Source organism: Amblyomma americanum, chromosome 1 (assembly GCF_052857255.1).
Source record: "Amblyomma americanum isolate KBUSLIRL-KWMA chromosome 1, ASM5285725v1, whole genome shotgun sequence".
In the NCBI taxonomy this organism is placed as follows: Eukaryota; Metazoa; Arthropoda; class Arachnida; order Ixodida; family Ixodidae; genus Amblyomma; species Amblyomma americanum.
The window spans coordinates 207,950,138-207,964,928 of record NC_135497.1 but is presented as its reverse complement, the minus strand read 5'-3'; the positions used below and the strand labels follow the sequence as shown (position 1 = coordinate 207,964,928).

Sequence of the window (14,791 nt, the reverse complement as noted above, 5' to 3'; positions counted from 1 at the left end):
AAAGCTAGGCTACGTAAAGCTGGGTCACCTGGCCCCCTTCCCCTTCCTGCCAGTCCTGTATCGCTGGGAAAGGTACATATTCAGTGCTAGTGGCCAACCCCAGCCATTCCCAGTAAACAGGCGCCCTTCAAAGCATTAAGCGCCAGAGGGGCTTGCACTACCATCCTGTTTTCCCACTCGGCCCCGGGACTGCCGGAACAGGTGCTTCCTCTTGTCGTTTTTGGAAGGCGCATACCGCTTGTTCCTCCCATCTGCGCTGCTCACTACACTAATGGCGGGATGTACGTGCGTGTGCAATCGTACGAAGGAAAACCGGAAAGTAATAATGCCGTCCAGACCGTTAATGCCTCGCTCGAAGCGAGCGCTTGAACCATCCGTGGGTAAACAGACACGTAGCATATAGCAGGCAGAACAGGGCTCAGGAGAAGAATAGAGAGAAAAAAAAAACAAAATCTTGAGAGCAATGAAGGGTTCCGAAAATAAAGGGTACGACCTCAGTTCCGGCGGCAATTAACAACCTCCTTCCGTCGCACTACACGGATAAGTCCTCAACACACAAAACCAACTCTGACAATCACTCTCTAATATGACAGCTTCGTGTAAGCTTTTTTTATCCTAGGCGTAAAATAGATATTTAGACGACGGGAGCACTAAAAATATCAGATTGTAGTAGGTCTAATACATATTTCTCCAGAGGTGAAGGAAGCAGCTTTGGTAGAAGGCAGTCTACTGACCGAAGCTAAGTTGATTCCACCAACTTGGCGATCCCTTCGAGCAATGCACACGCCAAACTCGCTACTTGGAATCCCGTCCGTCTTCTTTCCAATTTAAAAATTTCAAAACCTCCGGAAATTTAATCCACAGATGCGCATAGAGGGCTGCTTCCTTCGTCGATAGGGCATCGCGGATGACCTCGAGCAACTGCTAGGCAATTGTTAGTACACCCGAACAGAGAACATAAACGAATTAAAACCAATCTAAGAGAGCACTCTTAGGAATTAAAGCTACTGACCGAACTCGCATAAAAGACACTGTCTTCATCCTGTCTACCCTTGCATTTCGCTTCCGTATGTTTATTTCCAGCAGACTCCAGTAATGCGTCTGACAAAAGCATTGCTCGATAAAAATTACCCAAACACAACGATCCTCTTCCACCATTCCTGACTTCTCTTTGTAATGTATTAATACAAACGATTGCAGCAGCAACAGCAACAAAATCTGCTGCAAGAATACAAAAAAGTGAAATAAAATTAAATAAAATTAAATGGAATTGTGCCCCTGCCACGAGCATGCACGGCTGGCGTGCAGCCAACGCATGGCCAGCTAAGGGTGTCGCACTTGAAAGCCTCTTAAGCAGCTCTGCCCGCAGGCAACACTCGACGTGAATATGCAGCACGCTACGGCAGCGCACTTCTGAAGCCACGTGCTGTACGTAAAAAGACGATCTACGGCGCGACAGGCGCCGGGGCAAAGTACATCCATGCGCTATAAATTGCTGGAACCGGCAAAGCGCCAGACAAAAACAGGACGAGGAAGCGCGCGAAGCCAACAGGGGAAACCAACCGGCATCGCTTCTGGTCGGTCGCTCTTCAATGCGCCTCGTCTCTGCGCTCAGGTCGGCATTCGCAAAGGGTGTAGCAGCACAGCTGTGATGTCCGAGATCTGGCGGTTTGCGACTGAAAGCGGCGACGCAGTGAACACACCCCACCTTTAACTTCTGGGCACTCAGAGGCCGGGGTATACGTCTGTCAAATGATTCGGAGAATAAGAGTGGAGTGGCGAACATTTCGGAAGTAATCACAGGCCACGAATACTTGAAAGCGTACAATAGTATCTTGCCTGTACTCACCATATGGGGCGACCAATCATTACTAAATTAACGACTGGTCGACAGAGGTCACGTAACCTTGTGATGGTAAATCTGAAGAAACAATAGAACACCTCATCCTAAAATTCGATGGTATCCATCCCGATGTCGATGCAGCCACAGTCACTCTTCCTGACGCCTTAGGGTTTAGAGATAACAATAGTCATGTAAATAAATCTGCGGTGGAAATTAGCAAAAAGCGATTGGAGGATTGGTGGCACAAAAGCGGAGAGGTGACATAAGTTTTAAAGTGTATAAAGACGTTTTTTTTAAAGAAAATGGCGAATTGTATTAACAACTTACAGCAGCGTAAACAAAAATAAAGGAAAAAAACTGAGCATAGTGGCAACAACCACTGCCCCGTTTCAAAGGGGACGCTGCTACCTTCCATCCATCCATCCGTCATCACAACTTTCCCACCGGACTGTGAGCAACCTAGTTTGCAGACAGCAACCTAGATTGAAGATCTAAATCAAAAATCCGAAAAAAAAGTTACATATGCAAATGTTGGCAGTGTCGCCGCATAGCGCATTCCTGCTACTGCAGCTAGCACTCCGAATATGGTCGTTGATGGACCGACAATTGCAAAGAAACTGACGCAAACTCACGCAGAAGTTGCAACAGAAGCTCCGACGAATGTGGAAGGCTAATGCTATCGCATTCCGCTGTTGAGGCGACTTAAGCGTCCCCATAGTTGCAGACGTGTTGAGATGTTTTGTTTTCTTCTTTTCCTTCCTAGACATTCCGAACAGCTTACGCACTGCTGATGCAAAATGCGGTGTGAACGGCTGATACGAAACGCGAGCATGGCTATTTCTGTCAGAAGAAGAGGACAGAAAAGCAGTGGCGTGGTCAGGTGCCTGAGCAGAGTTCGGGTGCCAAAAGCATCTCACGCAAATAATAAAGCGTCGGGGCTTTCTTTAGAATGAAGCAGTAAAAATGAATGTGTATTAGCTCAGCTAATCCAGGATATACAAAGCGAATGCTGTCGGCGTTCACTTTGTTCATTGGCGTTGGCGTTGAAAACGTCCAAGACGCCGATAATTTTGAGGAAAGGAAGGGCGCATAACTGGCTCCTTGGGTCAGTGAGCGCCTCAGTCGCGCTTTGAGGTACGTGGGCGTGGTGAGAAAGAGAGAAATGTGGGCTGCATGCATGAGCGCTGACAATGTTGTGGCAGACACGCGGCACTGCAGCAATAGGCCGCAGCGTTCACTGGGTGGCGAACCTCTCGCGATCAACCATTAACCGCCACTTGCCAGGGTGGGCGCGCTGCCGATCCAGTGTTCCGAACTCACTCAACGACGTTACAGACGCCAAGCCGCGTCTGCTCAGCTAGATCACGTGACAAGGCAGCAGCTGCTCCGTGGCTGTGGAGCCCCGGCGCAGCGACGGCGAAGACTCGGCTCGGCGGCGAGGCGAAGTCAATGCGTTGCTATGGCAGCGGCGCAGCAAGGACGTTCAAGGTCAAACTGCACCCCACGGCGAAATTGGTGCCGCTAGGCCAGTAAAGTTCGCTTTTTAAACAATGCAGGGGTGCCTATAAAAGTAAACCGAGTACGCTACTGGCTACTAATATTTTCCCAGCGTGGATTATTTGAAATTGACAGCGATGTTGTGTGCATGCTGGTAGTGGACGTTGGTGCGCTTTCTCGTGGACAAGCAATGTCACTTCATATCCGATAAGCAAGGCGAGATTACACTTATGTCCGCACATCTATACATTTAACACACACGACCTCCCGATATGTTAAGCCTTTCCGTTTCGATTAAATAGTTTCTTTATACATCGCTTTTTATTTTCTGCTCATTCGTCCATCCTTACGCAGTTTGTGTGCGTTCGTAACTGTGTAGTCGCCTTGAAACACTATCTTTCGTTCATGTTTGTTTTTTTTTCATTTCGGTGGCGTGATTCCGGTGCACAAGCTGTAGTCTCCAAGCCACAGACTTCGGAAATGAGGAGAATAAAACAACAAAAAAGTGCGGTTGGTGGCCTGCGTGGGGGTATAACAGCTGTCACCCATTTCGGGTGATACTAACAGGGGTCGCCCAACTTTAACTGCGCGTCAACGCTATCATGAAGAGCAACGATGGCTGTTGTCCAGAGCACTTCAAGCACCTGAACAATAGATGGTCGACGCCAAACGCTCACCTTAATCGGCACTTTGCTTGTCACCGCAAATGCATGTTCGTTTGTTTTTCGTCATGTTAGAAAGCGCATTGAAACGGATATCACTTTTTTCTCTCTCTCTGCAATTGCACACTGGTGCTCGCGTGCTCGGCTCGGCTCTCAAATGCGCGTTGAGGTACCACTACATTGAAGCGCGAGCCGATCACGCTGCCAGACTGTGCGTTCACTCAGAAAGAGGCCCCGTTCCCTTTTTTTTAGGCACCTGAGTGATTTAAGCCCGCCGACGACGCTTTAGTAACAGCAGAAGCCAGCAAGCTGAAGTAAACGAAAAGGTCGCAACAAAATTGAATTCTAGGGCTCGAATATGCGCAGTGTCCGAACGTTTCCACAGGAGCATTGAACAAGTAATGTTCAGCTACCAAAGTACCCAGCCAGGCAGCGCGAAAGGGCGGCATTTCTTGAGACGATGATGCACTTCTGACGAAGGAAGAGTCGGGCGAAACAAAGGAAGTTACAAATAATATTGGTTAATCTTTCCACAAAGGTAACGGCGAAAGCAAACAACTGAAGTTCCACTGCTAAGCTGATTAATTAGCCGAACTTTACCTTTTCATTGCTAACGTGTAACAACCATCCTTTTCATAACTACAGTGCATTTGACGGCACAGAGAAGAAGACAAAATGCGGCAGCGCTCTGTGCGTGGTGGGTCTCCTTCTCTGAGCCGTCAAATGCACTGTAGTTACGGAAGTGAAAAACCAACTAGCCCAACATATTGCGTTGTATAACGTGTAACAACGCGCCTCCACACGGGCGAGTCTGTTGCCTTCCTTCACTTTCGTTTAGTCCCTGAAATTTGACCAGCCGGATGTAGATTCAGAAAGAATGGTTACTCCTATTCGCCTTACTAGTGGTGGCTGGTTTAAAGACAATACCAACAGGAAAAGCGAACTACAGCGCAACCGAGTTTTGCTCACATATCGCTTAGACAGCGACAGCGACAAATATTTTGCGCATAGTTTTGCCGAGCGCACCTGAAAACAGCATCGCAACACGAATGCGCCAACCTTCGTAGAGAGGAGCGTAGTATTGCTTAAGCGCTCACTCTGACACAGCCCGAGTCACTGTAGCTCTTAATGCAGGGAGGCAGCGAAGCGTTTCGCCAACAAGGAAGCGTCCCATCGCGCTTACCAGAGTCACCGCGGTGGTGTGAGTGCAGAAACGGGGCCGGTCGGTCGCGGAGCGAACTCCATCACGCTCACTATCCGATATTTCATGCAGCACCCGACCCGGAATTCAAAGAATTTCATGCTCCCAGCCCGCACCATTCAAATTCCGGGGGGAGTTCTCATGTTACAGATATCTTTTATGAAGCCCTCGCCATTGCTTCCTTAGCAAACCTCAGAACGCCAGAATAGCGGCAGTCGCCATAATACAAACTAATAAATGCGTGGAACAATAGGTTAAAATATTATGCACTTAGGCTCGACACCATGTCCTAATATGCAAAGTCTTAAGTGCGGAAGTCGCCGGTTTGCATTAATTAGGAAGGTGGAACATTTTCGAAAAGAATGAATTTCGGCGACCAATAATTGCAAATGTTTGTTTTCATTAACTTTTTAAGTAGTGCAAAGACTGTTGAAAAAGTCCTTATTTTTTGTTATCAACAAAAACTGCGCAGAAATTAGGTTTATTTGACGTGAGCATTCTCGAAAGGTTTCCTTTCCTTAGCGCAAATTGTTAATTTATTTATGCATTGAACTATGGATTTATCTATGCATTTATGCCTTGAATCTTCGCAACGCATCTTGCATGCCTACCTCTACCAGGTTTACAAGTGAATTCGGGTGTTATAACTGTTACAGCAATTGCTGAAGTGTTGAGCCTTCGCGATAATTTTTAGCAGCAATTTCTGTAAGATACTAAAGAGTTTTCTTGCCTCCAGAACTTTTTGGCGGTGTCATAGTAACCGAAGCCATGCAGACCGACGGAATTTTGCGTGCAGAGGCTACAAACGCATTATTTTGTGAACTTCTTCAAGGATAACGGAGACCTTAACCAACGTTCCACAGGTATTCCACACGAATGCACAGGTGTGTTTCGAAAGCCCGTGAGAAGAAATGTAATGCTGAAGCCTTGGGAAAAGTGGCGCCACCATGCTGGAGCTGGGCGCCTCGTACCGGAGGTATGTACAACCATGGCGTAACTGTAACGCGGCAAAAGCTGCGCATCCGCCCCACCGCATATGCGCCCTTCTTTGCGTAGTTGTTTTTTTTTTTTTACAAACGCGGCGCCTGCCTCGTGACGCTCGCATTGACACGAACTGTGTTCTATACCATTCGAGCGCACACATGTCAACAACATGCTGCTTCGGAGCCGAAAAATGGGAGAACTTTACGGTATTGAAAACGTTGTCGGTGCCCGCACAATTTAGGTCCGGAAAAAAAAAACGCACTCTGTGCTATCACCTGCATTGTTTTCAGAACTCTTTCCAGATTTAAATACTTGTCTGTGCCAGCGGTAAACCTTACGCGCATTGCAAGCATATACGTTGCATGGGCTTCGTATAACCCACATGTCGCGTTTCGGCGAGGTAACTGAACTCTTGTGCGCGGTACTTGTCCAAATATGGGGAGAGCTATGAGCGATGTGGATGATTTACCAAGTGGTCCTGACATAGTGAAGCGCAAAAAGGAAAAGATGACGGATGTGAGCAAGATGTACGAGCGTACGTGCAGCATAGCTTTTGTGAACTCGTCTCTTGTACTTCACGGCAGATTACGAGAATGACGTCGCTTGGTAAAGATTGACTCTCTTCCTACTGGAAATGTGAGCTTTTAAATTTTCTTTCTTCGCCAGGCTTTTTCTTTCTTTTTTTTTCCGGAAGCGTTCCCGTATAGATGATTCGTAATTTACAAAGTCATGATGTATTCGCGCCATGACTTTGTACCTCATACTAGCCTGGAGTAACCAACACTAGCCTCTGGCTATAGGTTCAGACAGTGTTTGGTAAATTGTATGCCAGAAGTACAAATAAAATAAAATGATATGAAATGAAATGAAAATGGTATTTAATAATAAGACGAACTTGCGAAAAATATTCTTTGTCACAAGCCTCTCTGCTTTTCCTATCAATAAACCCTCTCTCTCTCTCTCTTGTCACAAGTACTTTCGTACACACCTGCTGTTGCATACGCCAGTTTCGCTAAACGACACCGAACAAAGGAATTAATTTTAATAAATGCCATTCTCCGTCAACAGACAATCGGAACGTGAGCCTGACACCATTTCAAATTATTTCTTGAAACGCGTATGAGTCTCTTAACGTGCTCGGCTTGATGATTATAACAGACGGTGAATTTTGAGCACGGAACTTTCATTACCTCGGTGACTGAAGTTTCGGGTTAGTCTTGCAGCATTTATTGCTTCGCCTAGAACGTGCCTATGCCTCAGTTTGATGCGTAATGAAAGCTGCCAGCGCCCTCCTTGCACCACATCGTTCTCAAGATGTCGGTAAAGAACTCGTTGAAAAACCTCACAACGCTTTCCCCCGTAACGAACATCTTTTGTATTTTACTTTCAGACAACGTCACCACAATATGGAAACTTTAGGCCTACGTCCAACATGGCGCAGTCATGTGATCAGCGAGGTAAGTGATTGGCTAATTAATAAAACACATTTTGTGGTTGGCATATTTACGAATTTAAACTTGTGCCCTAGTTAACGCAACAGTAAACATAAAAATGTAAGAGTAATTTCAGCAGTCACAGATTTCAAGTCAACAAAGCTAGAAATAACAATGCCTGCGCTTAGCCACTGCTACCAACAGCGGAACACACCCTCCTTCTTGCCAAACATGCAGCTTGTTAAGTCCGCAACAAATATGAAAGACGCTGTCATATCCAAGAGCTAAGGCAGATCCCAGATATACGAAAATGCATGTTTATGCAACAGTTCATCTCCTCCGATTTCGTTCCATCGTTGTTAACCGTAGCCCCTAGCGGCCGATACCGAGGCTGAGAAGGGCGCAAAAATACTTGAGCCAACGACGAAGAGTGAGACCGATTTGAACGAAATATTATCGAAATATAAGTGACATTAAGACCAACCTGGCTCTTCATGCTTGCTACTACCCTTACAAAAATTACCTTGGACAGTCTATAGACTGTCCATAGCCTTTTTCTATAAAGACTATAGACTTTCTATAGACAAATCATATAGACTAGTCTAAAGGCAACAGAAATGCTATAGACAGTCTATAGGCAATCTATAGATTTATGGCCATACACATTTAGTAGACTTTCATCTATAGACAGTCTATTTACTATGAATATACAAAAGTAAATATCTATAGGAAGGCAATATAGTCTACAAGAAGTCTATATAAAGTCTATAGACCATTTTCATAAGGGTAAGTGCTTGAAATCTGTTTTTAACTCTGCTACTCCATCCAGGCCGTCCTTTTCACGTGTGTACTATCTCCCGACTTGCTACAATAAGCTTTTCTTGTGCGCATGTAAGATACGCCGACAGCGAAACTTCCAATACCAGACGAAGCGCTTTATTTCCTAGCCACGTTCAGTTCACATGAGAAACTTCATTCTACACGAAAATTCGAAGAAGCAAGACTGCCGTTGAAGGCTTGCAGACACAAAGCACGCATTTAATACAATCAACGGGCCGAAATTTCTTATCTTCAATAAGCACACATATGAGTCTGTGCTTTAGTCATCACACATTCTCTACATTATGATGGCTTCAAGTAAGCGTTCTTTGCACTGATCCACTTGTATTTACCGAACAAGTCAGATTAGGATCGAAGCACAGACTCGCGTCGGCAAGAACACAACACCGAAATCAAAGCTGTAATCTCCAACATGGCGGGAGATGGACCACTTTGAGAGTGCGATGTCCTTCCGAAAAACACAACCTGCGGCGTCACAGCGCCTTCGCGCGCAATCACACGAGGTGGCCCCAAACGCCACGCTGGCAGCGCACTCACCCACTCCTCGAGTCGTTGGTGCGGTGGCGGACAGCAGGGTCGGCGGCAACAGGCACCACACGAGGAGGGTCCAGGCCACGGGCTTCGTAGGCGACCGCATGCTCTGCGTTCTATACTGGACACGACTAAGGCGCCGGGTTGCCCAACTTTCGCTAAACTGAAAACACCTCGGCGGCGGCCGAAAATAGTCGCCAATACGCGTCGGTCCTGGTCCTCAGTGCAGGCCTGCTTTCTGTACCTGTGCAGAGTCTACGGTCAGCCCGCACCCGACGTGTGTCAGTCACTCAGCGGCAGTCTGCGCGACGGTGCGCACGGGACTTATGTGCCGACTAGCCGCACGGCCTCGGAGAAAGTGGGCCGCGGCGGCCCACAGCCGGGCCGTAAAAAGAGCGCGAACACTGTTCCATCGCTTCCGACGACGCGCGACAACAACTTCCTCGCGGCTGATCTGTTTTGGTGCGGGAGCGACGCTTTTGAGCTAGCTAGTCCGACGATCGACAACGGGCCGCGCGAAAAAGAAGAAAAATTGAGAAGAATAGCGCTGGCATCCGGTGCGCTAAAAGGTCGCTTCCTGCACGTCCCCACAGCGACCAGCCCGCTCTCTCCGGAACCACTGACTCGCGCGTTCAGACAAGCGACGCAAAAATATGCGGGAAAATCGACGATGAAAATATGGCGCTTTGCTTTGCCAATGACAGTAATGGCCGCTCGACAGACTCGCAGGCCCGACTACGAAAAATAATAAAAGCACTGTCAACAAGGCTGCGTTTCTGATCATGCGCCAGGCGCTGGCATCACGAAAACATGCGGCTCACAGGTTACCCTCGCTTGGTTGACTTCAGCGACTTCACCCGAACCAAGATCCTTCAGGAATGAGATTACGCAAGGCAAACTTTTAAACCCTTTTTCATCCGTGCAGGCTTGTTTAAGCCACCCGCAGGAATAATTCGTGACGTGCTTGCCACGGACCTCTCTATCGACAATATGCAAGGCCTCGACTGACTGCTATATCGGTATTCGTTTACAAACGGCACCTCGTAATATTTGAAAAACAACCGCGCCAGGCGTGGAAAATTATTTCCTTGTTTGGCGCGAACAAGCGAGATAGGCACCGTAAGCTCAAAGAGGAAAAGAAGAGAGTGCTAAAAAACTGCCAACGCTCGCACGTGACGAGTTACCAAGCGGCAAGGCTTCTCGCAGCGTCTGTCCCGAAGCTGCAGTGAACTTCCCTAACTTCCCCGACACCTTCGCGTACACGTGGACCGAGCGTTATGAGGTTCGCGTCACTATTGCCGGGCCAGCGTAACGGCGATCACATACACGTGGGGCGAATTTTCCGCGCCGGTTGGCATGCAGGGAGGCGTCTGTCGGGAAAAGGGCAGCAAGGGTGGCTCTCGCCTTGGGCACCACGGCGTGCACCACGTGGTGGTCGTCCAAAGGCGGCGGCGCGCGCGGACCAGCAGGCCCCGCTGTGGATACGGCGATCGGCTGAAGCGGCGCGCGCAACTGGTGCGCGACACAAGTGCTGCTCGTCGTCCGGGCCCGCGCCAGCGCACCTTGGCCCTCGCCTGCGCTCTGGTTCCGGACCGGCTGTTCGCGCGCGCCCTCCGCCGCCGCTGCTGCTGCTGGCGCATGCGCTCGCCACGGCCGCACACGGAACAACACGCGCCCCTGGGTCGATCCCTGCGTGTGCTGCTGCGCGCGGGAGGAGGGCGTCCTTCCCTCCCCTCCCTACGCGCGGGTCGCACCCCATCGCACTGCTGCTGCTAACAAGCGATGTTCAGTTCCAGTTCGGAGGGCGGCTTAGCGGGTATGCGCTCAAGCCTGAAGAGGCAAATAGCCGCGCGGAAGTGCCGCTGCTATCGCCGGGAACACGTGCGCTATCGCGATCGCTGCTCGGGTGCGCCGCGTTGGCCAGCGAGCGCCAGATATCGGGTTCCCCGGGCTCTGCACTGGAACAGTTCTATCGCAGGAACACAGTTCCGCGTAGGCCGCGTGGCTTCCATTTCCCTGTCGGGCTTGGCATTCCCATGTCCGGCAGCAAGGACATGGTGCGTTGATGCAAAAGTGTTTCCTCGTCATATCGATGGCAAAGAAGGTACCATTACAGAAATGAAGTTGGACAGTATGAAAAAACTTAGAAACGAGTGGAAAGAAGATAATTATATATTCCAAATGTCAAAGCAGTTATTTCGAGGGCCACGTAAGTAATGCGGCCCTGGGCTTCGCTAGAAAGCGCTTGTAAACCGGCAGCCCACACTGAGAAATACAGAACTTCGTCATTCTAGCGCTTAGGAAAGCTATTGTGATCTGTTCATTCAACAGCGTGCTAAATTTCACACTCTGAACGCATTCCTATGTAGGCAAATATGAAATGGCTCTAGAAATATCCGTGCGCTTATTTCGGATGGGATCGAAAAAAATGCGAATTAAATTCATATTTGTTTCGGTTCATTGTTTGTCGTTTGATATTATATATCGAGGCGACACTTTTAGATGCAGCGCAAAGCGTCCAGTCATTGCACTGTCAGATTTTTGTCTATCTGTATCGTTCACAGCTGGTCTAGTATGCTCAGGCAGTGTTTTGTTACTCAATGCTCTCGATCGCTTGCTGTGCTTTGCTTGCCAATAATACTGTTCCGTGCAGCTGTTTCGAGCAACGGGTGCGCCCATATAAATGCTACCCAACATGCTGCATGTGTTTGATGTTCCGAGCAAGCACTGATTTTTGCTTCCATATTTCTTCGTAAACCTCGCAGAACATGTTTCTGCAAGACCCTCTCTTTGTAATACTTTCTGCCGTTACATTTTTCCAAGCCAGTTTTAAATTTCCAATTGTCCGCGCAAAATAATACATAAATATTCTCAGTAAATACGCGCTCAACTGCGGGGCCCAAAAGCAAAAAGGTCTGAAAAGTCTAAGCCGAAATTGGTTATTCGGTCTTTCTTCAAAACGATACAGGATCCAATTAAATACAACTCGTAGCTTTTCAACATCATCTTTATCATGTTCTCTGTGAAGGAACTTGTGCCTAGCCTTGTTTATGGACCTACCTCGCCGCCCATTTTTACTGCCTAGCAGTATTCTGCTGTTAAACCTACTCAGGGACCAAAAAAAGAAAACGTGAAGTTAGGCAAGTGTCTTCATAATACTGTTACAACGTTTGATGATTATGGGGTGAACTGCACTCGATAACCGAAAATGTAATTCCTGAATCCGCCTTCCCCCCTCACCTCTTTTTATGACACTGATTTGCAAAAAGGCGAATATTACGACGTACCACCACCGGTGAATTTAATATAGCTTGGTTTGGTTTTTCGAGGTTCAACGTCCCGAAGTGACTCAGGCTATGAGGGACACCCTAGAGAAGGGGTCCGAAAATTTCGACCACCCGGGGTTCTTTAACGTGCGCAGACATCGCACCGTACACAGGCCTCTAGAATTTCGCCTCCATCGAAATTCGACCGCCACTGTCGGAATCGTACCCGCGTCTTAGAATGAAGGTATATTTCCTATCAATCAGATCTATAGAAAATTATCCACTGGATGGGAGGGGGGGGGGTTACTTGTGTGCACAGGTAGTCGTAGTTTAGTTCAGTTTATTTTAGTTCTGTTTAGTTCATGGGTTTTAACGTCCCAAAGCAGCTCGGGCTATGGGGACGCCGTAGAGGAGGGCTCCGGATACTTTCGATCCCCTGGGGTTCTTTAACGTGCACTGGCATCGCAGAGTCCTCTGGTCTCTAGCGTTTCGCCTCCACCGTAATGCGGTGCCACCGCGGCCGGATCTAACCCACGTCTTTCGGGTCAGTAGCCGAGCTCCATAACCAATGAGCTACCGTGGCGGGGCACAGGTAGTTCTAGCAATAAGAAAAAAAGCCTTTACGTGACACAGTAGTAGCGCACTTAGACGACATTCAAGAATACCAGAGGAGCCCATTGCGCCCACTAAATCCTTCGACTGTAGGTATGAGAACTTGTACATTCTCCGTGCGATGATCTGGAGCAGCCACAACACAAATAAATTCTCTCCTGAGGAACGTTTACAACCACCACTACGTCAATTACTCCGTCTCAAGGCGCTTTTCCGGACGAAATCACCCGAACTTGTGAAGCACTAGCTAGCGTATGTGCCACGATTCGTTGCAAACATTCGGCAAAGATAGAGGTGAGGACACACGAAGGGTGGTTAACACTAAAAACGCGCGACTTTTTGAATGAAAGAAAAAGAGAAAGAAGAAGAATGCTACCGTCTTGTTCCTTCTCCCAGCACGAACTAATCTTCCGACGATAGAAAGAGAAATGGCTTGTTAAAGGATTCGCTGCTGGTCACTTGCACGTCTTAGTTCATAACAGAAGCTGGGGCATCTCCGGGTGCAAAGCGTACCCGGTGCGTAATAAAACGCAACGTTAATCAACTTATGCGGTTCTGTAAGAAACAAACGACGCCCAGACACCGTCTAATGTCGAATATTAATGGCGCTAGGCTGAAGCCTGACATTTCCCTTTTTTTGTCCCTGCTATAACAAGTATTAATGGTTCGGAAAGGCGTCTCTGTGGTCTGATCTGGTAGTTACTCTCAGGTTTCGCAGTGTAAACAAGAACCGCCCACGAGGATATCGGATATGTTCGAGAAACCAGATATCGTTCACAGGAACTTGTTTCTTCTTTCATTTTTCGCGCTGCTCTCGGCAGTCTCAGCATCGCAGTGTGCTTTCAAGAGATCGAGGAAAAAGGACATTCTGCTTGGATAGAACGCCTCCGCTGCAACAAATACTCAGCCATTTGGGACATATGTCCCATGACGCCGGACTGTGCCGCTTATCGCCGGCCCCTTCGTTACTGTATAAGAGTCCGTCTTGGACAAATATCTGGAAAAAAGAACTGATAGTAATTAAGTCTAGAAATTTATGGTGTATTGCAGTGGTGCCAGCTTGCTTGTCGTATACCGAAGGCGTTCAGTGATTCATGTAGCTTCGAGAAGTACATCTTCAGTAGCTGCATTGCGGCAAAGTGCAGTATATAATTATTTTTCAACTTCAGTGTCAGTTCACGACTCAGTCATTCTATTAACCTGGCGTAAAAGAAGAAGAATGCTTTTTAGCTCAATTTTTCTTTGAAACCTTAATACTCAGAGGCGCTTGTAGCACGCTCTAAAACAAGCATGAAGTAATTATTGCCTTGTGCATAATTCCTCCCATGCCCTGCTAGCATCGCTTTCGTTTCTTGCTTGCTGCTTCTTGTTTATTACTTGGCCTCAAATTTCATCGTTCACCTAATCGTCCTCTTCATTTTTGTTTTCAGCGTTCTTGATCGGTGAGAACTAACACGCCTATACACAACTTCATCGCCAGAGTTTCCTTTTCGACCTTGTCAAAAGAGTTAATTGGGCGCCTCATTACGGCGGCGATGGCTTGCGAATCTCATCACGCACAACTGAACATTAAAAACTAATACCTGGTTTTTCAGAGCAGCGCTGCAAAATGCGTTGTCTTCGTTTTTATTTTTTTCTCCTTACCTCAGTCTTTTTTTGGTGCAACAACAGCGCCGCCTACCAGCGACGCCACGAGAGGTAGAATAGCCGGCCGAAGTCGCCTCCAACAGCTTTGCGAACTGCCTGCACTGCGGATGTGAGGCTCTTCGCGTCATTCATTTTCGAAGTAAGCGAAAGAGAAAGCAAAAGCTGGCGGCAGGCCGCAGCTGGGCCGCCTCTGTTTGCTTGTGCTTTCTTTTCCGTTTTCATGCGTCCCTGCGTGGATCACCAGGCGAGCCTGACATCTGTATACGTACCGGCCA

At 47.9% G+C, this 14,791-nt stretch overlaps 1 protein-coding gene across 1 annotated transcript in view; it reads right to left on the bottom strand.

Moving 5' to 3' along the window:
- Window positions 1–10,626, bottom strand: part of LOC144114545 (uncharacterized) — a 187,461-nt gene extending 176,835 nt beyond the window's left edge. Inside the window, exon 1 of the mRNA XM_077648348.1 lies at window positions 8,998–10,626. Coding sequence (XP_077504474.1) covers window positions 8,998–9,097 — 100 coding nt within the window. The 5' untranslated portion in view covers window positions 9,098–10,626. The remainder of the gene's footprint in view (window positions 1–8,997) is intronic.
- Between the last annotated feature and the right edge of the window lie 4,165 nt (window positions 10,627–14,791).